Source organism: Hermetia illucens, chromosome 5 (genome assembly GCF_905115235.1).
Source record: "Hermetia illucens chromosome 5, iHerIll2.2.curated.20191125, whole genome shotgun sequence".
Taxonomy (NCBI): Eukaryota; Metazoa; Arthropoda; class Insecta; order Diptera; family Stratiomyidae; genus Hermetia; species Hermetia illucens.
The window spans coordinates 14,882,669-14,909,792 of NC_051853.1; the positions used below are offsets into that span (position 1 = coordinate 14,882,669).

A 27,124-nucleotide genomic window follows, 5' to 3' on the forward strand; every position below is an offset into this window, starting at 1 on the left:
TGCGGTAATGTCCAGAGAAATCGGACGCAAGAAAGCGGAATCTTCGACGGAAGGTGGAGACAAACTGATAACCTCCGCGTAATATCAACATATCTGTGACAGCCAATGCTTTATTGTGCTCCGCACCAGAGCATACATTGCGCGAAGGGATTAGGACCGATGTGTGGGGAGGTCGAATCAGTGAGAGAAATCTCAATGAAGCCGGTCATTGCCGTAAGAATACGGACGCGCATTTCTGGCCGCTGCAGTGGGAATGTCCTCCAAGAATGGCAAAATGTCAATTTATCGTCCTCCGGGCATGCCTGTTGTTATGAAAATTAGGGAAATGCGATGATCAAACGACCATCCTGAGCGGCCGAAGAGGACCTAGAGGGAAGAACTAACCCAAAAACCTAAAAAGTTGGCAAAATTGACCGTGAAGGTCCGCCTGCAAATACTGAACCAACATCAGACCGCTCGGTCGACGTGTGCTTGCACGCCTCTGTGCTAGCCAGGCTCGGGAATGTGGGGAGTCCTTTGAGCGTTACGATCCCTCACGTATCACTATTTAAAATTCACGTGTCTGTACCGGTGCGTGGATCTGCACCGGATCTTTCAAATAACTACACAACCATAGGGATTCGCGTAAACCTAACGATTTAAACCAAATCGCGAGTTAAAACCTGAACAAGTCGGGAAACCGGAAGCTGGACGCTTTAGGTACGAAAGGTTTTGTGGGGGGGGCTCGATATCTAAAAGATAACAATTATTTCGCTGATATCAAAAGTACAAGTCGCAGATTGACACACAAGTCCATGTTCACAATTCATAACAAGTCGGGAAACCGGAAGCTGGAAGCTTCAGGTGCGAAAGGTTTTGTGTATTTCTTAGTACGTAGCACGTAATCTATGCATATATTATGTGAGGGTATCCACTTTCGGGTGATATTGACATTCATAATCTTCAATTTTCAAAGAAGCAACAAATTTGAGGTATCATAACTTTGTTAGTAATAGTGCGATTTCCACCAAACTTGGTAAGATCATGCTCTATATTATAGCCTATATCACTGCAAAATTTCATGGGTACTAGGATGAACTTAAGGGGGGTTTCTAACCAATTACAAAAAATTGTAGGAATATACTATTATTAACTTTATTTAAACAGATATCGGCATGGAAGGTATTTCGTAGCCCAGGCACCATATAGTGGCAGCCTCCTGATTTTTTTCAGATTTTTCGGTTTGGTAGTTTCTGAGAATGGCCCCCTTAAAGACATCTCCGAGAAAAATGCGTGTGACGGACAGATAGACAGACAGACAGACAGTAAACCGATTTTAATAAGGTTTTGTGTTTACACAAAACCTTAAAAATGAATATAAAAAAACGATGGCCTGACCGCGCGCGTGGGTTCATATATGTCTGGACCCGAGATCCACGATGGATTACAGTCACGATCTCTGTTCCTTCTGTCTCAGATTAAGGTGCGACATCTCAGGTTCCCTTCCTTCCTCGACATCCTCAGACCATTTTTGACAGGATGTCCCTTCTGTGTTAGAGTTATGCGGGGTTGAGGAGGAGGAGAAAAGAAGGAAGTCCAAAATTGAGTTAATTGATTATATTCATGAGAGAGAGAAAATATGAGAAGTACAGCCATGCAGAAAAAAATATAAAGTAGAAATATTTAAATAGCCAACATCCAAAGAAACGGGATAAAAAGAAAGTGGGTGAAATAAAATAAATAAATAAAATTAAAATAGAAAGAAAGAAACCGCTGTAGCCGGTCCTAAGCCCGATTGTGAAAGGAGGAGGGATGGATAGTTTCAGTCTGAGTGGCTGTATACCACCGCAGAGTCTCAGGGTTGTGGTGGTGAGGAAAGTTCAGGAACTTTACACTCTTGCAGATTACTCACTGAGGAAGCTATCACCACACCTGGCAGTTAGGGATAAAATGCAAACCCAAAAATGAGAGGAAGGAGAAATTTGAGGTGCAGTACGAATAACCGGGGGAGTCGTCTGACTTGGTGACTGGGTCGGATATGGACCCGTAATGGATATTACGGCGCCGAAACCGGTAGTCGTGGGACGGTTCGACATCTAGTCACCATGTTGACTAGGAGCACAGCTCCGCCTGCTGCTGCTGTTTCGCCGCAATCTGTGGCGACCATTTGAATAGGTTTGCGTAGGTTCATCCGCTGGCTGGACTGAAGAAATGAACCTCTTCATCATCTGCTCCTACTACGAAATAACGACGGGGCGGTTACAACATCTTGCCGCCCCTTTTTGTACCAGAGATTCGTCGTGCGCTTCCCACAATTCGCGCACATGATTGTGCAGCGAGTCGCAGACCAGTACCGCTTTATAACTTGCAGCGACACAATCCCGGCTATCATCAGGGAGCGTCTTCGACCCGAAGGTTAACGCGGAAACTGGTGACCAAGAGTCGATGGGGGCAGCGGCGAAGTCATCAACAACACCACGCCGCACTGCAGGCAACAGTTTTAGTACTCGCCCAAGAACTCTTCTCCACCATTCAGCTGAGGTTTCCGCTGAGGTTTGGGACGAATTCCAAAGAGCGTCTATAGAATTCTCGGAAATGGATCCTTTGTATACACCATGTATTTCTAGGCTCTATGCATCTCCAGCAACTCCGAGAATTCTATCTCAAATCAATGATGAGATTGCATCTCGACTGTGTGCTGATGATCACTGCTGCAACTACAATCACTTGTGTATTGTGGTGCAGTTACAGCTGTCAGATTGCACGGTCAGAAGATTCGCTTTCGTATTATTGGCTTGAGTGACCAAAGAGATCCACCATGGAAAATTCGTCCGAAACGCCGGCGGGACTCATTAAGGCAGGACATTGCTAGGCTGATTCAAAGCAGCACTGGCAATTGCCAGCAGACGCCCGCAGAATAAGGTGCAGAGGGTTGACAGGAACTATGCCATCCCCAGTGAGATACCCGTAGTGGAAATTCTGGACATATTAAAGCAGAAATTTTCTGCCGTATGCAGTTGGTTGCGACGATATGGTGATAGTCACTCCAGACGTGTCTCGAGCGCAACTTACGCGGGAAACAAGCAGAGTCTTTTCAGATCACTGGAAGAATCCCAACAAAGCGTCCAGATAGTACAGTTTTCGGTGACAGAATCGAAAGGTGGTGACCTTTGGGGGTTACCCGCTTAGCATGCTGAGTGGATTACAGCTGAAGGTACCCGCCACTACAGCGGATATGAATTTTGCGGATGTTACCGAAGAGAAAGTTCGACGAGCGATAAAAAGCTCGAAGAACTGGAGTGGTCCTGGTCTGGATCGGGTGTAGAAAGGTTTACTAGTATACATAGTCGGGTGGCATACAGCACAAACCGGGTCATTAGCCGGCCTGAGGATTTTTCACCTTTCCTTTTTGGGGGAATAACCTACCATGCCTCTAAAATGGATACGGTGTAGGACCCTGCACACACAAGACCGAATATTTGCTTAACAACCCTCTACAAGTTCATAACGTCTGTTATTAGTGGAAGGGTCAATGTGCACCTCTCAACCAACAACATTCTGTCCGAAGAGCAGAAGTCTATGACTTTTTGTCACATGAAGAGTTCAAATCCATATAATCCATCTTTATATCTATGGTAGATGAAAAAGAGGAAGCCAACTTATCTAAACAAACCAAAGTTTCCCAAAATATTGCCTGGAATAGAACGGAGGAAAGGGTATCTACTCTGCTTCCTCGAATATTATGCTCTACATTGCATTCCATAGCAAACGTAGCACGGCCGGGTTGATGTTCCCTTTGTGGAACTCGACAGCTATTTTCACACGCCAAAATTATGTCGATCCTACGTCGTTCCTTGGATTCTCTCTCTTCTTAGTTTTAAGCTCTGCAAGAAACCCGATGGTCTGGTTCCAAAAGCTGCGACATTGAACGCGAACGCGGTAAAAATGGCTACAAACTTCTCTATTTTGGTAACCCACACACTCAATATGGTGTTGGCATTGCCATCTCAGAGGGTTTCCGTGATGCCATTAAAGAAGTCGAACGATTTGATGATCGGCTGATGAAGCTCACCATTATATCAGCTGATCGCACTATTCACTTCTTCACCGCGTATGCACCACAGACAGGCCGACCTGATGCCGAGAAAGATGCCTTCTGGCAACTTCTCGATGAAAAGACTTGTCACGTGCCTGCTGACGATTACATAATCATTGCCGGCGACCTTAATGGTCATGTGGGTGAAAAGGCAGACGGTAACAGGTGCCATGGGGGAAAGGGGTTCGGAGCGCGCAACGAAGGTGGCGAGCGTATAATCGATTTTGCGGACACCCATGACCTTGTACTTATGAATACATGGTTCATCAAACGATTGTTTCATCTTCCCACATTTTCTAGTGGGAACAATAAAACGCAAATCGACTATATTCTCATAAGACGTCAACATTTTACCACTGTCACTGATTGCAAAGTCGTTCCCTATGAGACCATCGCACCTCAACATCGGCCGTTGATTGCTGTCCTGCGAATTAAGCCACCGATAAAACGGCGTGAGGAACGCACTGGCCCGCCGCGCATTAAATGGTGGCGATTTGGTGAGAAGAGCGAAGAAACGGTCTCACTCATACGATTGCCAACCATTACGAATGTGGAAGAATCATGGAACCAAATGAAAGACACGATCCACAAAGCGGCCTCTGCAACCCTCGGGGTCACCAAGCCGGGTAAGCGGTACATCAACCGAGATACTTGGCTTTGGAATGATGATGTTGAAATGAAGGCCCGTGAAAAGAAACGCCTCTACCACAAATTTCTCGACGATAAAACGCCTGCTAATTGGCAAATTTATAAGAATGCCAACCGGGAAGCAAAGAAAGCGGTCGCTGTCACCCGAGCGAACCATTTCAAAAATCTTTACGATAAACTGGACACTCGGGATGGCGAGAGAGATCTGTACCGACTTGCTAAAAGCCGTGATGAACGCACACAGGATATCGAACACTTCTGTTGTGTTAATGACATGAATGCTTACTGATCGTCGAGCCGCCACGGATAGATGGCGAGAATACTTCGAGCAGATTTCAACTGAAGAATTTGCTCATCCTCCACTTCCACAATCATTGCCGACATTTGGACCAGTTCCACCAGTCAGCGCAACTGAAGTCGAGGAGGCAATAAAACAAATGAAATCGGGGAAAGCAACAGGACCTGACGACATCGCATCTGAGCTCTGGAAAGCAAAGAGCTGGGACCCAACACCGTGGCTGAGTGAATTCTTTAACCGGGTTATTCAGGAAGGAAGAACACCATCTGACTGGCAAGAAAGTACCACTGTTCCAATATGGAAAAAGAAAGGTAGCCCAGCAGAATGTTCAAATTACCGTCCGATCCGGTTACTTTCCCATACCATGAAGATTTTTGAACGCATTTTTGATAACCGTATTCGCGAAATCGTTGAAATAACCGTGAATCAAGCCGGATTTGTCAAGAACTGCGGAACTACTGACGCAATACACGCTGCGCGGTTACTCATGGAGAAACACCGTGAGAAGCATCACCCTCTTTACATTGCCTTTCTGGATCTAGAGAAAGCGTTTGACCGTGTACCACACGAACTCATCTGGTATGCTTTACGACAACACTTCGTGCCAGAAGAACTCGTGCGCTGGGTTCAATTGCTCTACCACGATCCGAAAAGTAAAGTTCGAAGTATAGCGGGTGCATCAAAACCGCATCGTGTCTCTGTTGGAGTTCATCAAGGAAGTGCCCTCTCACCACTCCTCTTTGTCCTTGTTATGGACACCGTCACACGGGATATCCAACGTCCAGCGCCCTACACACTGCTTTATGCAGATGATGTTTTCCTAGCATCTGATAGCAAAAATGATCTCGAGCAACTTGTTCAAAAATGGAATGATCGCCTCATACAACACGGTCTCAGATTGAATTTAAACAAAACTGAATTTTTGACGACCGATCCCCATGAAACAGGCACACTCACTGTCAGCGGCAGTGATCTGCCCAGAACTGAGCGATTTAAATACCTCGGGTCAACGCTATCAGCCAATGGAGAGCTGCGTTATGAAATTGCTTCACGCATTAACGCAACCTGGATGAAGTGGCGTTTCACAACTGGTGTCCTTTGTGATCGACGTATCAACGAACGTCTCAAATCTAAAATTTACCGCAATGTCGTCCGTCCAGTCGCTCTCTATGGTTCTGAGTGTTGGCCGACCATAAAAGACAATGAACGACGTCTTGCGGTAATGGAGACGAAGATGCTACGTTGGACTAGTGGCGTCACACGTTTAGATCACGTCCGAAATGAGGATATCCGCGATCGTTATGGGGTTGCACCGATCGTGGAAAAGTTGTGAGAGAGGCGTCTTCGATGGTATGGTCACGCAATTCGTGCAAACGAGAATTCACTTGCAAACATTGGTCTGAACATCGAAGTCGATGGTAAACGACCAAAAGGCAGACCTAAGCAACGGTGGCTTGATACGCTGGATGGGGATTTGAAAGCCTCGAGATTGCACCCAGATCAGGCATTCGATAGAGCCAAATGGCGAAGCCGATCACGACGAGCCGACCCCCCTTGTGAACGGGACAAAGGCTGAAGAAAAAGAAGAAGAAAGAAGAAGATGAAGCTGCTTTTTTGCTGCACTTTCTGGAGGCAAACATAGTTAGAAACTCACTTTTCTGTGTTTGCCCTTTTCGCCTAGAGAGGAAACTGCTCCTACCATGCATGCCCCAAATACGCTGATAAACCAACGCCAGGCCCATGGCGGCAACGGTCTAACGGCAAGTTTAAGGGCTCTATTGGGGGCATCATTCCAACCGGGAAGCATCGATTATCCGATAAATTTGCGCAAGCTCCTCCCCAGTTACCGCAGGCATGGTGAAGACGTCGAACGCTTGCTTATATTTTTTGCCTCCCCCAAGAACGCATCCATTATATCGAAATGAAAAGGCGTGCAGGTGAGTTCTGGTGTTCGCCCCCTCATCTTCTTTATCATAACCTTGTACACTATTCCCCCGGAGCTTTTGGTCTGCCTTCAAGCAAAGTTTCTTAAAGCTGGTGCCTATAGCCTACCTAAACCTACCTCGGAGGTTCGGGTACACTTCCTGTTTCTCGTCGAAGTCTGCTCTTCTTCTAGGCTGTTGGCAGGACCTTCGTACCATGAAGCATGCAACCCGCAACGTTTCCTGAAGCTGCACCATCGGGATCATCATCATCATCAGCCTACCAATAGCGCCTCTATGGATGCATCACCTTCAAATGTTTCCACGGACCACCTCTGATTTCCAGCACCGCGGAAAGGGGCATCGCACATGATGTACTCACTAATATATTAGTCTCCTGGTCAATGTAGAACTCACATATGCCAAATCGGCTATTGAGTCTGAGCCTGTCCTTCGAAAAGTGGATACTTTTCCGGTGTTGACAAGCACGAAATCTAAGTCTGCCAAATTCTCGAACAGAATGCAGCCCCTGGTGCTAATAGTTCGACTGCCCTAATCGACAGGGTATGTATTGAAAACACCAGCAACGATTTTGGGGTTTCGCTCTCTTGCATCGTATCTAGTTGCTTTATATTATGTAATCGTCGCAATTAGTGGCGCATACAAGTACCAGCTATTTTTGCCCGAACGAATCCAACTTCTGGGAATTCCATTTGGTTGGCTTGAATTCGACACGCCCATATTGCCGCCTTGCCAGTTACATCTGAAGCTGAGGCTCCGCTCTTGTTGTTGCAATTAGGCTCGCTGATTATGACCTTCGGTTCTTTTCTGATAGATGGTCTGTGAGAGTACGTCCTCATTTCCTCATTGCATCCAGGATTCTCTTAAATATTGGGCATCTGCTGTTCCGGACAGTCGACCACTCTTTTTCCTTGCAAGGCATACATTCACAGTCAGACTTGCACTTCTTGAATATATGACTTTCTCCTAAGTTTTTTCTGTACGTCTTTAACCTGTCAAAGTGACCGGTGTATTTCGCCGCTATGTGCCCAAATTCAAGGCATCTAAAATAGCACTTAAGGGACACCTGTTCTCTGAACTCCCTTTCTGTCAGTAAGCTGATAGCTACTGTTTGTATGCTTCGATACCTTTGACTGAGTCCGCTGATTGCGCATTCTTTCAAACTGAGTGGTCCGAAGGCTTTGGTCGGCCCTTGGTTGTAACTTCATCTACGTCTATACATTGTATCCCAATCTCCTGTCGTTTTGTACTGGCGCTTCTACTCCTAAGGACTTCTACACGTTGTTGAGGAAATTTTCAGCGGTCTTGCCCAGGGACTTATTCAGCTCCAGCGTCATATTTCCGTTGCAGGAACGTCTGATTATGCGGACGCTTTCTCCAGGGTCCACCAGTTGTCGCCGGATTTGGCCTTTCTGGAAATATGGGTGTATGGTAGATCCCTTTTTAGAGATGATAATCGGGGCTTAATATTCTCTTGCTTGTTTTCCTTTCTGCCAATCTTGGTCCCTGCTCCTCGGTTCCTTTTTAGGGCTTTCCCTCCTGAGTTCGCCGCTGTTTCCATAGTTTTGATTATTTTTTTGGCCTTTCCCTTGCCCGGTGAGAGTCCTTTTTTGCCTTTTAGCGTTTTGCTAGGGTTCAAAAAAATCGTTCGCTCTCTCGCTGCTGCTCTTTTTGAGTTTATAGTCTTTTGCGTTTTGAGAGAGCGGCACTTGTGTTGCCTGAGAGATGTTTGCTTTCTTCGAGGTTCTTTCTTTCGTGCCTGGAACTGTTTACAGAACCCGAATGGCTCTGGTCATGTTTTTGATGGCCTGGCGCACATTATGTGTGTCCTTTATGAATCCGAACAATTATTTTGCCCCCGAGGAGGTTGAACTATTATTCGTCGGTGTTGGGATACTTTTCCTTTGCTTGGTTCTCGGTGAGATATAGCGCGTCAATCGCACCTACTTTGTTGGAGTTTCGCTGAACTCCAGAATTCCCACATTGCACTTAAGGAAGATCGTAGGATCCTCGAGCTTCTCCGAAATGGGATTCTCAGCATTTGAGCATCCTTTGGAAGAATGTTCATCGTGGTCACCTCCATTCAAAGATTCAGTGGTGAATCAGTTTGCAGCTATCTTGGAGGTAAAAGTGACCTTTAAAAAGGATGGTCACCAGTGACTTAGGATTCAGTTTCAGCCTTACTTCCCTTTTCAGGGAGGCTAGTTAGAATACAATTGACAATTTAAAGTGTGGTTACTGAGGACACACAACTTTTCCCAATTTAAGTCCCGGGTGTCCAGGATTACGTATATCAACAGCATTCCCTACCGTTGAAAAAGTAAATACTCTCGTTAGGATTCAAAACTTCATTGAGAAAAGATTATAAAATTCTTCTTTTCTTGCCAATTACAAAAGATATAGATGCCAATGGCAATGCAAATTACGCGAAGCTAATATTATGGTAAAAGAGAATTTGTATTCAATTTGGTCAAGACCAAATGAAGCCAAATTTTTAAAGATTCACTTTGAAAGATATTATGTAACGCTGTAAGTGGACAGTTGTTCTCATTCAAATTCAAAACACAAACCACATATGAGCAGTTACTGAAACAATAAGATACATTACCAAGGACTGAAAGACAACAGGTAATATGAGTAGGCATGACATCATGCCGATTCAAGCAGTGAATGCTAAGAATGTTTGCTAGAAAATGTGGTTGTTCATCATTGCCAAAAACGCTGGCTTCTCTTTGAATTTGAGGAAACTAATTTACCTGCGTGAATTGGAAAAACAAACCTTGAACCACACAATGACGCCAACCAGCACGTCTACCAAGAGATGGACATTGCAAATCTGCCATTCTGCTTCCATCTCGAAAGGAAACGTAAAAGCTTCAATCTTATAGTATATCTGTGTATGATAAAATAGTATCTTTTCTGGTCTGTTTATTCGAAATGAAATCAGAGCTTGCCGGCTGCAGCGAAGCACTCCATCTCCTCCATCTTTGCAGACGCAGATACAATGGCATTATAGGTGGACGCATTTTTCGGAGTAAAGTTTCTCCGAAGGAAAAGCTCGGCAGGGGAATTTGAACACTCTAGTCTACAATATTGTCATCACTTGGGATTTTTAAGGGAAATTTGAAAACAAAACAAGTCGGGAAACCGGTAGTTAAGCGCTTCAGGTATGAAAGGTTTTATGTATTTCTATTATAAACATATTCAAGCGGGCGTTTGTCCCATTTGTACCTAGGTCGTAATGCCTATGCATTTCGTTTGTCAGACCATTTACTTTAGCATGGTACTAACATTCAAAGTCTTAGAATGCGAGAAATTTGCACAAAAGTGAAAATTTGACCTATTCTAACTCTGTTAGTAATAGTACAATGTCAACCAACCTTGGTAGTATTATGCTCTATGGCAGAGCCTATATTACTGCAAGCGTTGATGATTCTAGGGTAAACTGAAGGGGGTCTCCATCCAAATTCTGTAAAATATAATTATAATAAATAAAGTAATATACTATTATTAACTTTATTTAAACAGGTATCGGTACGGAGAGTATTTTGGGGCCTAGATACCATGTCTATGGACCACTATATTTTTTCACAGATATTTGGGTTGGGTAGCTTCTAAGAACGGGTCCTTGAAGTAACTGACTCCCTTCAGATCTCCGTACTCCCATCCTCCCATCCAGCCAATGTCAAAAATAATAGTGATTTGGCAAAGTACTAAACGGGACCTTTCATTTAATACCGACTACATGACTATACTCGATGAAAAAAAATTTAGACCCCTCTTTTGCATGTATGCAGACCACCCTTAAACTCAACGTATGACTATGTTACTCACTGCATGCAGATTCACAGGTCCCACTTTTCTGCCAAATTTCGTACCAATAGAAGTAACTATTTCTGAAGGTATGATGGACAGACGGACGGACAGACAGACTGTAAACCGATTTTAATAAGGTTTTGTTTTACACAAAACCTTGAAGAAGAAATAAGGAGTATATAACAATGTATGGGAAGTATCAGGTACGTAGATATGGCAAGTCTAGAAGTTAACATCTGAAGTATTAAGGCGATGCAAAAAATTGGAACGGCGCTACAATTCTAGATATCCTCGTGTTGCTCCGAAGTCCACCAATTCGATGTTCGTAAAAGCTGCCTGGGGTCCTGACCTATGCCATCGCTCCATGTCAGGCAGGGTATGCCTCGTGTTCGTTTTCTACCATAGATATTGTCCTTATAGACTTTCCGGGCTGGATTATCCATCATCCATACGGATTAAGTGACTCACCCACCGTAACCTATTGAGCCGGATTTTATCCACAACTTGACGGTCATGGTATCGCTCATAGATTTCGTTGTTATGTAGGCTATGGAATCGTCCATTCTCATGTAGGGGGCCAAAAATTCTTCGGTGGATTCTTCTCTCGAACGCGGCCAAGATTTCCGAGGAATACATAAGGGCTGGCAAGATCATAGTCTTATACAGTAAGAGTTTTGACCCTATGGTGAGACGTTTCGAGTGAAACAGTTTTTGTAATCTGAAATAGGCTCTGTTTGCTGCCAACAACCGTGCGCGGATTTCATCGTCATAGCTGTTATCGGTTGTGATTTTCCACCCTAGATAGGAGAAATTTTCAATGATCTCAAAGTTGTAGTCTCCTATCTTTATTGGTTTCGTTTGACCAGTGCGATTCGACGCTGTTTGTTCTTTGCTTTTTGGCGCTGACGTTACCACCATGTACTTCGCCTTGCCTTCATTTATGCGCACCTCAAGATCTCGCACCGCCTGCTCGATCTGGATGAAAGTAAACTATACATCTTGGGTTGTTCTTTTCATAATCTTGATATCGTCAGCGTAGGCCAGTAGTTAGGTGGACTTGAAGAGGATTGTGCTTCTTGCATTTATGTCTGCATCGCAAATCACTTTCTCTAAAGCCAGGTTGAAGAGTACGCATGATAGGGCATCCCTTGTCTTGGACCGTTGTTGATGTTGAATGGTCGTGAGAGTGATCCTGCTGCTTTTATCTGGCCTCGCACATTGGTCAGGTTCAGCCTAGTCAGTCTTATTCATTTCGTCGGAATACCGAATTCTCTTATGGCCATGTACAGTTTTATCCTGCCTATCCTGTCATAGGCCTTAAAGTGGATGAAAAGATGGTGCAGCTGATGTCCATATTCCAATAGTTTTCCCATTGCTGGGAGCAAAATCTGATCTGTTGCTGATTTGTCTGGAGTGAGGCCTCTTTGGTATGGCCAGTGATGTTCTGGGCGTATTGGGCTATCCAGCCTATCAAGATAGAGGAGAATATCTTATTGATGGTACTTAGTAACGTGATAGTTCTATAATTGCTGTGCTGCGTGATATCCCCCCTTTTATCTATGAGACAGATAATGCCTCTTTGCCAGTCGTCAGGCATTGATTCGCTCTCCTATACTTTGAGCATCAGTTGATGAACCACTTGGTGTAGTTAGTCGCCTCCATATTTAATCAATTCGACTGTAATTCCATCGGCTCCTGGCGACTTATGGCTTTTAAGCCGATGAATTGCACGCACTGTTTCTTCTAAACTTGATGGTGACAGCATTTGTTTGTCGTCTTCAGCTGGCGGGACCTCCAATACGCTGATATTTTGGTTGTTGAACGGTTCACGTAAATACTCAACTCATCGCACCAATGTGCCCATTCTCTCGATATTCTTTTCTCTCTTCCCTCTTTTTCTTGACAGGTTTCATCCTGCTGACTTGTTGGTAAAACTTCCGCACCAGGTACGGTTGCTTCCTCTACTTTTCGAGTTCGCCGACCTGTTGGTTCTCCGAGGCTTCCATCTTCCGTCTGTGAAGTTGCCTCTCCGCTCGACGGAGTTCTTGGTGGGTCCCTGCGCGTGCCCGCGTTCTTTGAGAATGCAACATTACTCGGTATGCAGCATTCTTCCTTTCCGTTGGTTGCTTTCATTCATTGTCGAACCAGCTGTTCCGACTTTTTTTGCGGCTGGGGTCAAGTATGTTTGTGGCTGTGTCAATGATAACACTGTTCAGGTGATTGTGAAGATCATTTGTTGATGCTTCATCTCCAGGAAATCTGTTGACTGCGGTTATTGCGGCATCCTTTGCCCCCTTATAGGTCTTACGGGGGGCTGTGTTGTGAATGGCTTCTGTATTCACTCTCACCTGATTGTCAGAGGGGATTGTAGGTGATGTTGTAATTCGAGCCCAGAGCAGAGTTTTGGATTGATTATAATTTTCCATTTCCCTTAGAAAGTGAAAAGTGATTTAAGACTTAGGAATAATGGAGAAAATGTCAGTCGAAAGGCTTTCAAAACGGAAGTTTGATGATGGAACTGGAGAAGTCCCACGTAAGGTAATGTGAAAATTTGCTGAAGAAGTCATTTGAAGAATAGAGACAGAAGGCTGGAGTGGGCATATACAAAGTCATGACGAAGAAGGTCAGCCACGAGATTCTTCAAAAATAATTCAGATCACTCGAATCCTGAGAGCTGCCGGCACTAGCAATGCTGAATTTGCTGGCATAGCAGACAAAGTTAAAAATTGTTAACTGCTAGCTTATGAAGTAAATGTCCTTTAAGTGGTGTTTCCCTTGCCTTGAATTCTGCCACATAGCAGTAGTACGCACCGACGACAACGGTAGCTCAACAAATTAAAAGGTGTAGAACTTGTGGTGGAGAAGGCCACATATACAAGGAAAGCCAAGCAAATTTCTCCCTTCCCTCCTAAGTTACGTATGCTTTGTGAGCTGAAGGAAGATATTGACTATTGGTATGTCACAGACAGCAGTAAACGCCTTGAAGGGTATTGAACTTATGGAAAAATTTTCAGGGGTGGCTTTGTGAAAGAGAGTTTTCCCAGAAAGGTGGCTGTTGTTCCGTTTTGGTCTGTGAAAGCATTTGAGGGAGATTATAAACTCAAAACGCGACTACCGAAAATGCAGCACATAAGCGAAAGTGGTTAGAATAGTATGTACTATATAATGAAGGTCAAAATATGGGTGACGAGATCGCGGAATAGACTGCCTAGCTTCGAGCAAGAAATTTTTGAAAGTAAACCAGAGAGAGACCGAAATCCGAGAAGAAACAGAAATTATTGTATTGTGATATATTGTGCATGGTGAATGGAGTTTTTCAGACTTGCTTTGCTAATGAGATCCACTGACAAACTGAGAGGCTTCTGGGTCAGACTCCCGATCTGCATTACAAACTTGAAAAGGAATATAAGACGGGCATCATTCATAATAGACTTTTTCTTATGAAAGGCCCATCGTAGTGTGTCTGATGTCGTTCAGCTTTGCGGTATGGTACTATGCAGTTATGTCTCTGATAGGTAACATATATGACCGCATAATGTAAGAACATACATGTAAGAACATACACTCAAATTTCTTTTCTGTTTGAGGATTGAGGGAGCCGAATGGTTTATAATAGCATTCTAATAAGGAAAGCAATTTTAGTTCTAGCTACGTCTCATTAACTTTACTTACTACACTACATACTCCACTTTAAAGATTCTACAGAAAAGAGGATAATTGGCTTCCGAAATGCTGGTACATTTGACCATTTGTTGCTTTTGTCAGCCTTTTGAAGGAGGATTTAAAATTGTATTTAGACAAGATGACTCTGTCTCAGAAAGTGACTATGATCAGCAAAAGATTGTTTTTATGAAAGGATCTGTTTTTGAAGGGGGCATTAATGGCATTTTTTCACAAGCCATGAAACCCATTTTTATTTCCAGATAAAGAAAATTTCTGATAATGTGGAGTATGGAAAATCAAAGAAATATTCATGGGACACCTCTAAAAATATCCCGGGTACAGCTTGACATGCTGTTGGGGGTTATCATGCCTTACTTTTTTGCAGAAGGTGGTATCATTGTTGTCATCAAAGGTATCCTTTTCTTGTGAATATCTTATGGAAAGAGTGTAATGAGGAAAACCAAAAAATTTTGACTACTTGTAGGAAGCATACATGCAGGGACACCTTGCAGGATGTAATGAGAGGTTTGAACCGAAAATGGGTATTGTTTAAAAATAAAAAAAAAAAAACAATAATATTTGATTCTTTAATGTATAATTGCTTTTTATTATATTAAAAATACGATCAAAAGGTAAAAACCAAAATCACTTGTTAATTTCTAAACACGTCTATGGGACTAATTTTAATTTTATTTATCTCGGAATGTAAATATCGCATCAAATCCAAACATTGCCCCATTTATGATAGCAACTGATGCTTTGATGATTGCTAGATCTCGAGTTTTAGTTCGAAACGAGTATTCCCAAGCTTCTATCAGGAGAACTCCTGATGTGATGAAACTGGCACATCCCATGATGCTCAGCAATATATCAATGCGTTTGTTGATTGGAGAATGCATCAAAAGACCTGAGAAGTGTAATAAAAAAATTATTATGTTATCCAGAAATTATGGAGATATTCGATGCTAATTTTTGTATATATATTTTTTTGTCTATTGTTCATTGAAAAGAGAGAGAAAATACAAGGCCTAAAATAAAAGCTTCAATTTTTAAATCTTCTGAGAACGAGACCTGTTACATTTTTTGAGGGTGATATTTTGAGCCCCCACTCCCCTATGTTTCACCCAATATCAAATATAGGACCAGTTTCGAAAATTGAGCCCATTCATTTGACACCCCACATGGCTACATTCTGTGAAAAAAAATTTTGCACCTCCCATTCACATGTATGGGGAGCCCCCCCTAAACTTGATACAAAAATGGCGCTTCTGCTGTAAATGAAGGGAACAACTGGCCACACGTTCTCACCAATTTTCGTGACAATAGGTCCAGCTGGGTGTTACAGACACATAGACAGACAAACAGGCTTGTGAGGGGTTCTTCCATCAAGCGCAATCCGAGATGGCGAATAGGAGCATACCTATTGATGAGTAAATATGTGTTCCGCAGTTTTGTTTTCTGACTGTGCATGGGTGGTTTGTTCATATCTGATGCGTGGATCAAAATGGAAGGATACCCAGAAAATAAAAACATGAACGAATTGTCTTCGTGGGTGTCCCAAATGGCTTTGTACCGAGGTCACTACTGTGGAACATCGTGTATAATCCGGTTCTGGTGGAGACCACGGTAGTGGATTATGTCGACGACATAGCACTAGTTGTGGTCGCAAAGCATCTCGAGAATGCTGAGTTGTACTCAAGCAAAGCAATCAGTGTTGTTAAGGGTTGGTTAGAGAATGCTCGACTGGCACTCGCCAAGGGAAAGACGGTAGCGGTTCTCATCAGTAAACACCGCAAGAGAAATTACGCCTGCATTAGAATCGGGAATCGTATCATCATTTCCAAGCTGACCACGAAATACTTGGGAGTGATGATAGACGGAAAACTCAGTTTTAAGCAGCACATAGAGCATACTTGTGTGGCGCGGCAGGATCTGCAGCATTCGAAATTTATTTCGGATGTTGCGGATGCGGACGGGTAGATGGCGCTGAACTCCGAAACTCTCCACTCACGCGTTTTCTGAACGCACCAGGGGAGTGGAGAACCAGCGGTAAAAAAATGCCGTTGGTTGGGACAGTAAGGACCGCATGGAAATAAGTCGGTCTCTTCTGTTTCCAACCGCGGCAGTAAACACACGCGTTTTCTCCTTTAATTTAAAATATTGTATTCCGTGGCAACTTGGTAAATTTCTCGTTAGAAAGTTTTATCTCGTTTAAATTGACGAGGGTTGTTGAGTATTTTAGCGGTTTAATATTTGTTACTAATATTTTCCACAAATTTTATAAGAAACAACTCTAACAAAATTGCCATCCAAAGATTTGTTCAAAACAAAGCGGAAATAATATATTTACAATACAAATATAAGTTGCGTGATTTGATTTTTAGTTATACAACTGTGACTAAATTGGTGACCCCGATAAAAAAAAGAAAAGTGACAAATTGTCCGCCATCGCCGCCATTGGTGAAGTTCTATTAACGACAAAATTCGTCCGAGCAACACGGCAGAAATAGAACTTCCAAACACTGAGAAATCCATCAAAAGTATCAGTAGACCTTACGGCAAGCGATTTTCACACGTTCGGATCTACAGTTGAGTGTCGAGTGCCGTTGTAAACACCGCGAAAACGTGTCGCATCTCCACATCCCGAGTCGGAGCAGAGGCAAGAAAAAACGCGAGAAAACTTTCTCTACACAGTGTACTGCGCGACCCACGACGGACCCTCACCAGAAGTAGATTTTCACGCGACTTCCCGTACGCGCGCCCTCCTGCACAACACCTTTCACGCACCGGACCAGCCATCATTGCCACGACCTTCCGACAATCTTTGCAGGAAATACTATCCGCGCTTCAAAAGTGTTCCCAATGTGTGTGGGCGGCTTAATGACGTAAAAATAATAAATCCGGAAAATCAGAATTGGGCAGAGTCCAGCCCGCGAGCAGGTTCAGAGCAATTTGGCGCTGCACCGTTCGGAAAGGATAAGTAGAACAACCGCCCGGTTTCCTCGCAGTCAGTGGCCGCGTCATTGCCGTCGTCATTTTGGTGAGCACATTTTCCTTGAGAATTTAGGAGTAGTACATCGAGCAACCGTGAGCACGAACGGCAGAGTTTTCCCTACTCGATCTCATACAGGTGGAAAAAGAATTTGGCGACGAGTCGATAGTGGTTTGGTGTAGTTTGTCACGACAACGATCAACAACAGCAGCAAACGGACGTCCCCAGCACCGCCAACGCCGCAGCTACAGCCCGACGGATTTGAACCAGCGCCGCCGTCGAGGAGGACCCCAGCTCGGCTTGAAATTATTATATATATTATTATCTCATTATCTCATATTATCTCATCTCTGTAATCATTTTATATCCAAATTCAATTGTAGCATTAGTTGTGCACTATTCGCACTAATTGTTCATTAGATTAAAAGTAAAAAGTGATAATAAAATTAAATCCGCTGCAAGAGACGGCGTTGAGGTGTTTAGCATCGCGAGTTCTCCGTTTTCTTTGGTGTTTTTGGTCTGCGCTGGAGAGCGTCCGCTTCGGTTGTCGTTTTTCTCGTTTCGTGCGTGCATTTGTGGGTGCGGCCTGCCGTGTCGGTGTAAGGTTCACCGCGTTTCAGTATAAACTCACCGCGTTTGCATCTCAATCTCGTACTTCTCGGTAAGAAAAATGTCGTTTGACAATAAAGACGCGGCAGGCCCATCGGACCCACAAGTGACCGCCCTCGCCGTACGCGTTCCTCCGTTTTGGCGGCGGAACCCCGAGCTGTGGTTCGTGCATTTGGAAGCACAGTTCCAAATGTCCGGCATCACATCGGACGCGACCCGTTTCAACTACGCGGTGGTCGGCCTGGACGAAGAGTCCATACTTCTGGTGTCCGACGTAGTGAAGTCGGCATCGTACTCTCAGCTCAAGAGCGAGTTGATCAGGCGCCTGTCGGCAAGCGAGTCGGCAAAATTAGATCACTTGCTGGCGGGTTTAACGTTGGGTGATCGAACTCCCAGCCAATTGCTTCGTGAAATGAGGCAATTGGGTGGGAGTAAGATCGGCGACGACCTGATCAGGTCGCTCTGGCTGCGTCGGCTCCCGGAGGGCACCCAGGCGATCCTAGCCTGCGTCTCCGGTTCCTTGGAGGAACTAGCAGCAACGGCCGATCAGGTACAAGAGGTGTACGTTCGCCCAACCATAGCGGCCGTTCAACCACCGTCGGATGAGGTCAGCGACTTACGACGCGAGATCGCGGCCTTAACTGCCAGCGTGGCCGAGATGCGGGCGACGTTGGACGCTCAGCGTTCGAGTGCCAGGTCGCGAGCTCGCTCACGATCTGCCACACGAAAAGGGCGTTCGGGTAGCAGGTCGTCAAGACAGCCTGCGGACCAGGGTATTTGCTGGTATCATCGTAACTTCGGAGATAAAGCGACAAGATGTACGCTACCTTGCAAATTCGCGCCTACCGCAAAAAACTAGGTCCGCGGGGGGTCTTGGCGACGGCCACCCAGAGCGCAGCGCCACATCGCCTAACTATTTTCGACCCCCTCAGCAGGCGCAACTACCTCGTCGACACGGGTGCGGAGGTTTCGGTTCTTCCCGTACCCCAGCATCATCGACTATTTCCACAACCCCTCAAACTGGCGGCAGCAAATTCCTCCCGCATCAATACATACGGGTACAGGCAAGTGGACGTGAGTCTTGGCTTGCGTAGGACGTTTCCGTGGCGTTTCATCCTGGCGGATGTCAGCTTCCCCATATTAGGCGCAGACTTCTTGTGTCACTATGGGTTGCTGGTGGACTTGCAACATAAGTCCCTTATAGACCCCACAACCAAACTAAATTCGTCGGGCCAAATGGTATCTCACGCTGACAATAACCTTTCCGTTCTTTTGGAAGACATCTCCGACTCTCGTGTTCGGACACTCCTCCAAAAGTTCAGCCAGATAACTACCGAGTGTAGTCTCTCGAAACCAGTAAAGCACAATGTGCAGCACCACATAAATACTACTGGTTCCCCGATTTTCTCAAAGGTGCGTCCTCTACCACCCCAGAAACTGGCTATCGCGCGGAAAGAATTTGAACAATTTGTTCAACAGGGTATCTGCAGGCCCTCAAACAGCTGTTGGTCTTCCCCTTTATATATGGTCCCTAAGCCAAATGGCGAATGGCGTCCCTGTGGGGATTACAGAAGGCTAAACGCACAGACTGTTCCTGACCGATATCCGATTCCACTCATCCACGACTTTGCGCATCACCTCGCGAATTGCCGCATCTTTTCGACCTTGGACTTAACCAAGGCATACCACCAAATCCCAGTAGCTCCTGAAGACATTCCAAAGACGGCAATATGCACACCCTTTGGACTCTTCGAGTTCACCCGAATGACTTTCGGATTGTGCAATGCGGCGCAAACCTTTCAAAGGTTCATTCACTCAGTCCTGCGAAACCTCGATTTCTGTTTCGTATATTTGGATGATGTTTTGGTCGCTTCTTCCACTGAGTCTGAGCACTTAGCCCATCTCGAGTGCATTTTTCAACGTCTCCTTGAGGCCGGTTTAGTCCTAAACGTTGAGAAATGCAAATTCCTTCAACAACAGGTGAGATTCCTCGGCCACTCCATTTCCTCTGAAGGAATACAGCCCGACCCAGACAAGGTGCAAGCAATTACAGGCTTCCCGCGTCCGAAAACAGTGAAGGAGTTGAGGAGGTTCTTGGGCATGCTAAACTTCTACCGTCATTTCCTGCCCAAGGCCGCCCATCACCAGTCCGTTTTGAACGCGTACTTGTCTGGCCCAAAAACAAAAGACACACGAGAGATTGTGTGGTCTGAAGAGGCTGTCTGCGCGTTCAATAAATCCAGACAGCAACTGACTGATGCTACACTTTTGGCATTTCCTCATCAAGATGCACCCCTAGCCGTTTTTGTTGATGCCTCTGACATCGCAGTAGGTGCTGCCCTTCACCAAAAGGTGGACCAAGTTTGGCAGCCGTTGAGCTTCTTCTCGAAGCAGTTGAATCCCGCTCAACGGAACTACAGCACCTACGATCGCGAACTGCTCGCCGCATACCTGTCCATCAAATACTTCCGTTTCTCCCTAGAAGGCAGGCCGTTCACAGTGTTCACGGACCATAAGCCTCTCACGTTCGCTTTGAAACAGAAGCCCGACAAAGCGTCTCCTCGTCAGCTTCGACACCTGAGCTTCATAAGCCAGTTCACGTCAGACATCCAGCACGTGTCCGGGAAGGACAACATTGTTGCTGACGCTTTGTCTCGTGTCTCCGAAGTTAACATCCCCGCCTCACTTGATTTTTCGGCTATTGCCAAGGCGCAAGTGGATGACGCAGCACTTCAGAGCCTCAAGTCCAACCCCAAATACAAATTTCGGGAGTTGCCCATCTTCGGCTCAAACCTCTCGCTCTGCTGCGAAGACTCGGAAAAGGGACCTCGGCCATACATTTCGGCCACATTTCGCAAGGAAGTGTTCCTAGCAGTCCACGACTTGGCGCATCCCGGCATCAGGACAACAAACCGGTTAGTCACCGGAAAATACTTCTGGCCCTCCATGAACAAGGATATCAATTCCTGGGCCAGAGAGTGCATCGCATGCCAGAAGTGTAAAGTCTCCAGGCATGTAAGGAAAGAAGTGGGCTCATTCCCCCGCACTACCAAGCGTTTCCACACCATACACCTCGACATAATAGGGCCTTTGCGAGACTCGCACGGTTACAAGTATTGCCTCACAATCATCGACAGGTTCACGCGGTGGCATGAGGCAATACCTCTGAAGGACATTACGGCGCAATCTTGTGCCGAAGCCCTCTGCCGAGAGTGGATACCTCGCTTTGGCGTCCCTGCAGTGATCGTCACTGACCAGGGAATGCAATTTGAGTCCACCCTTTTCTCCGAGTTAGGCAAACTCCTGGGTTTTAAACGCCAGCGGACTACTGCATACCACCCGCAGTCCAATGGGATGCTAGAACGTTGGCACCGGACGCTGAAAGCCGCCATTATGGCACGCGACGACCCGTCCTGGACTCAAGTCTTGCCTCTCGTCCTACTCGGCCTTCGTACAACCCGCCGAGAGGAATTTGCTGCCAGCCCCGCGGAGCTGGTTTACGGGGAGAACCCAAGACTCCCAAGCGATCCGGTCTTCGACAAGAGATCGGGTCTCACGGAGTCGGGGTTGGTGCGTCTGCTGAGGGACAATCTCCGACGCATCAAAGCGCCACCACCCACTCGACACTCGTCCATACCTGCTTGTTCGCCCAAGGAACTGGACACATGCACGCACGTGCTGATCAGGACGGATGCCGTCCGGAAGCCGCTGCAGCCTCCATATGAGGGCCCGTACCGCGTTCTCGAGCGTGGAGAACATTTCTTCCAGCTCGAGATCGGTGGTCACAAAAAGGCGGTCTCTTTGTCCAGGCTGAAACCCGTGTGCGCCCCGAAGCAACGTCGTGTCTGCTTTGTGGATTAACGGCGAACGAAGTTCGGGGATCCGTCGCCGAAACCCCCTAGGTTTCGTCTGGGGGCGGAGTGATGTGGCGCGGCAGGATCTGCAGCATTCGAAATTTATTTCGGATGTTGCGGATGCGGACGGGTAGATGGCGCTGAACTCCGAAACTCTCCACTCACGCGTTTTCTGAACGCACCAGGGGAGTGGAGAACCAGCGGTAAAAAAATGCCGTTGGTTGGGACAGTAAGGACCGCATGGAAATAAGTCGGTCTCTTCTGTTTCCAACCGCGGCAGTAAACACACGCGTTTTCTCCTTTAATTTAAAATATTGTATTCCGTGGCAACTTGGTAAATTTCTCGTTAGAAAGTTTTATCTCGTTTAAATTGACGAGGGTTGTTGAGTATTTTAGCGGTTTAATATTTGTTACTAATATTTTCCACAAATTTTATAAGAAACAACTCTAACAAAATTGCCATCCAAAGATTTGTTCAAAACAAAGCGGAAATAATATATTTACAATACAAATATAAGTTGCGTGATTTGATTTTTAGTTATACAACTGTGACTAAACTTGCATAAAAATATCCACCATGAGTATGGCTCTGGCAAGTATGATGCCGACCGTAAGAGGACCGCGGCATACTTGCAGACTGTTCATAGTCAGGGTGGTGAGTACTATCTTGCTGTATGCGGTCGCAGTTTGGAGAAAAGCGCTACATGTTTTAGGCAATGCACATAAATCAAGTGCGGTCTAGAGAAGACCAGCCTTAAGGGTGTGTTCTGCCTTCAGGACTGTCTCACATGATACAACGTTCGTCATCTCGGGAATGATGCCAGCTGACATCCTGGCAACTGAGATGATAAACATATATAACAATAGGACCATCTCTCCTTTATGGCAGGTGAAAAAAGTCGAAAAGGAGAGGTCCATAAACAGATGGCAACAGCAACGGGACCAGTCAGAAAAGGGTCGTTGGACTTACAGGTTGATGCCTTCCATCGAGAAGTGGCAAGAGAGAAAGCATTAGAAGATCAATTATAATCTCACCCAGTTTCTCACCGACCATGGAGGACACCGTCAATAGCTGTATAGGTTTAAATTGGATACTTCACCTGATTGGGTAAACTGCGACGGGGTCCCAGAGAACCCAGCGCGCTCCAATGCCCAAGGTTTGTGGGAGAAAGGAGGAACCTAGGGGAAACTATAGGTGAAGTGATATCACCGGAAAATTTAGCTCGGAGAATGGTAGCTTGTCAGGCGGATTTGAATGCGATCAATTCTATAATCCCAGCAGTTCAGGATAAACTACGAAAAGTAGAAGAAGTGAGGAAGGTGCGGTTACGAATCTGGCGGGTAGACGGATGGAGATCTAGCTAAAGTAAGCCAACTCCGCCTCATTGTGTAATACCTAAAGGTGGTTGTACGGGATAGGGGGGAAGTCGGGGGTAGTTTTAGTGGGTAAAAATCCCACACTCTGGCGTGCCCAGGCCAGAGTCTTTTGAAGATTTCCATCTCCTTAAAAAAAGAAAAAAAAAAGGACAGACATCGACTCGATCCTAATTAGGTGTTTTTTCACACAAAACCTTAAAAATGGGATTGCACCCGGAAGATATTACTTTGAATATAGACTGCAATAGTAAGGCACATGGTTACCTATGGGGTGGTAATCTGAATAGAAAGAACTGAACTGAGCACAACAGTCAGGGAGTTGCACAAACTCCAAAGACCGGCTTTTGTGTGTATCAGTGGCAATGGGGCAATGAGGATATGCCCAACAGGGTATCCCTTTAGGTTCTGCCGAGCTTAACCCCTCTCAATCTGCACATACAGATGCAGGCAAGGAGGGCGATTATCAGGATGGCCGGAAGTATAAATAAGGCAGAAAGCTGCCTCAACCGAAGGAAGATTGATATTCTTTCTAGACAGTACCCTGAATTATTGATACCAAGGCATAACAGGCATAAAGATGATAAGGAGCTTCAAATACATTGGAGTAGCAGAGCAAACTGGCATTAACATACGATGGGCGTCGGGATCATTAGTCCAAGCAAAATGTACCTGCAACCGATGGGTAAGCACATTTGCATATTCCAGCGGAAATACAAAGAAACTATAGGGGGCAGAATATTGCTATTCTGACTGGCAGGGAAGCGGTGATCCAGGCACTTAGGTGCAACCAGGTGAACTCTAAACTAGTATGGGAATGCTTCGAGACATGGAATACGCTCGGCTCGCCTTTTTAAGATCTGGATATATGGGTTCCAGGGCATGTTGGTTGGAAGGTAATGAGGAAGCGGACGAAGTGGCCAGGAAGGTCGCAGTGATGCGTCTACAAGGGCCAAAACCCCTCTGTGGAATCGGAAACGGGCTTGTTGATATGACATTAAAAATGAAGAGGAACGGCTGAGGGAACTATATTGGGTGAACCTATCAGGAATGGAGCAGTCCAGGGTGCGTATAGGCGGACACGAAACCAGACGCACAAAGGGTTGTTTATACTGCGCCACGAAAAACATAGTGTCCGGATGGCTCAAGTGGTTAGAGCGCTGGGCTGGATGTCGTAGCGGAAGGTCGCAATTCGAATCTCACTGGTTGCAGTAGGAGTTTTTATCGCGAATGGATGTCGTATGTATCAGTTGGTTCAGCTTTGAATGAGTATCTGACTCAATTCAGGGTAATAATCTCGGGCTAGTACAATGCTGACCACATTGCCTCCTACAATGTACTGTAGTGGATCGTTATGGTCTTGAATGAAGTACTCTAATTCACTTCAAGGCCCTGATCTAATATGAATTGTGTCTCTAACGAGTATTAATATTTAGTAGAACTTTCGGTTTATAGTGGAAATACCTACTGGTCATGGCAGACAAAACTACCACCTGGAGAAGCTAGGGATATCTACGGACACTGCTTGCAGGTTCTATGCGGAATGTGTCGAGACCTTAATCCAGTGTCCGGCACTTGTACAAAGTAGGTTAAGGTACCTCAGAGAAAGCTAATACAAAATGAAAAGTATTTCAACTTGGAAGTGGAGAAAATACGAGTATTAAGAGTAAGAGAATGCAAGCATGTAGGTGGGGCCACCGGAAAAGCGCGGTTTCGAGCGCGAAGGGTCCTAACTGGAGTGAGCTAACTCCACCATGTGCCACTAATACCTTAGAGTGGTTCCACAGGGCAAGGGGAGTAGAGTGTGGTTGTAGTGGGTCTTTGAAGATTTTTTTTTATGTAAAACCTTTAAAAAAATTATTGTCAGGAATTCAAAGTTAATTTGAACCTTTAAACTGCAACATTTCCTAATTTGGATGAATTGGTATCATTACCACAGACGATTTAACGTTGGTTCTGTCACAGCAGAAGTAAAGTTTTGAATGGTAGTTTAGCACACAAAAGTTTGTACAACCTGCATACAACATATGTTATACATACAAATCTTTTCTATTAAATCTTTTTATAGTTTCACAGTAATTACCTCCGAATAATGCTACAATTATAACGACAAATCCAGTGAAAGTGCCGGTTGTAATGAAGGAAGTAACTATGTCACCGTCGTAGAAACTGTAGTAGTGTAAAACCAAGCACGTGATTGCGAATACCTGGAAATATTTTTATCACTTTTTAGTAACAAATATCCTTTTACTATCCCACAAGAAACTATCACCAATTCCATAAATTTAACAACGGACAAACGCGCTCGAGGCACCTCATCGTCAATCATTTCGCTCCTAAAAACGCAACTGATCTACCGCGTAAAGATTCTTTACTGCAGATGAAAATCTGTCCATAATAACCGAGCGGAAATTCAAAAGTAATTCAGATTCTTCAGATTCATGAGGGGATTGCTTGAAGATACAGACGTACGTAAACATTCGATTTGACGAATGATATCCATAGGATACGAATGCAAACGTAATTAGACTCAATAAAATGCAGATCACTTGAATAATTCCGTCGAGAGGCATATTAGGTCGTCATCATCTCCACAATGTCAATTGGAAGATAAGCTAAATACCACCCTGAGGAATGGGACATACGTAATTTGCAATAAATAATGTAGTACAAATGGAGAAGTGTGTAAGTCGTAGTCTGATGTTTTCCAGCCAGTCCTTAAATTTGATAAAGGGCTATTGTAGAATTTTATTGTGTAACTACCTTGCATGCACTATGTGAATGCACTTACGCATGCTCCATCTTTTCGCTTGGATGCAGACGTATCTTTCGAGCAAAATGTGTACATATTAGTACCATCGCAATTTACGTTTACGACCCATGCGTAATGCTACTTTTGTGTATCAATAATAACCTATTTGGTATTACGATGAGCTAACTTGATTACAGCTTCATGTCTTTCTTATCCCAGATTCGTTTATGTATCGCAGGATCTCCGTTTGTGGATGTCCAGTTGTAGCACATCAGCACCAAAAATCCGATGTCTTATGCGTCCATAGGCGAGGCACTCGCATAGAAAATGCTTTGTGGATTCCGCTTCCTCATTACAGGAAGGACACGTGTCATCTTGGAGAATTCCTATTCGGACGATATGTCCCACTAGTGAATTATGGCCTGCCAGAATCCCTACAATACACAATCTGCTAGACCTTCTGCTTTTCGACAGGATAAACTTTGCAGTATGATTGTTTGGCTTTGACAGGAAAATTTCGGTGTGTTTAGCAGCATTAAGGCGCAGCCACCTGTCATTATGGGAAGCTTGTTCCCAGTTTTTTGATAGCAGCATTAATCACTGCTACTGACACCCCAATGGCTGGTTCCGGTCCGGGCATGAGCAGCGGGAGAAACTAAAAGCTCTTTGGCTGAAGTATCATCCGAAGTTTCATTTCCCTCTACACCACAGTGACCGGGTACCCAGAGTAGTTTCACCGTATTGAATCTAGAAACACGGTTCTATCTATTTCTACATTCCTGAACGATTTTTGAAGTGGAAAAAGGACTGCTCAGGCCTTTAAATGTCACTTGACTATCGATACAGTTTGCGATGCGCTTGCTCCTTAACCGCCAGGTTGCCGTCCTTAGGAAGACCGTTGTATATTGTCTGAAGGAAAAGTCCACTTCTTGTTTTTATTCGAGAGGTAGACTCCGGCTCCACAACCCTGTTTCTTTTTTGAGCCATCGGTGAAGAAGACGTCAGAATATCCTGCCACGCATTCTTCTGGTTCATCCTAGTTTTCCTTCGTATCAAGATAACTTCATATTTTCTACCAAACAGATGTATGAGTTTTCGAG

The 27,124-nt window shown here is 45.0% G+C and overlaps 1 protein-coding gene across 1 annotated transcript; it reads right to left on the reverse strand.

Annotated features, from left to right (window-relative positions):
* Nucleotides 1-15,132: 15,132 nt before the first annotated feature.
* LOC119657486 lies at nt 15,133-25,744 on the reverse strand. The gene is made up of 3 exons (XM_038064408.1): nt 25,545-25,744; nt 25,356-25,479; nt 15,133-15,350 (listed from the first exon to the last, which is right to left on the reverse strand). The coding sequence occupies exons 1-3, from the start codon at nt 25,599-25,601 to the stop codon at nt 15,133-15,135; spliced, it is 399 nt and encodes a 132-aa protein (XP_037920336.1). The 5' UTR covers nt 25,602-25,744.
* Between the last annotated feature and the right edge of the window lie 1,380 nt (nt 25,745-27,124).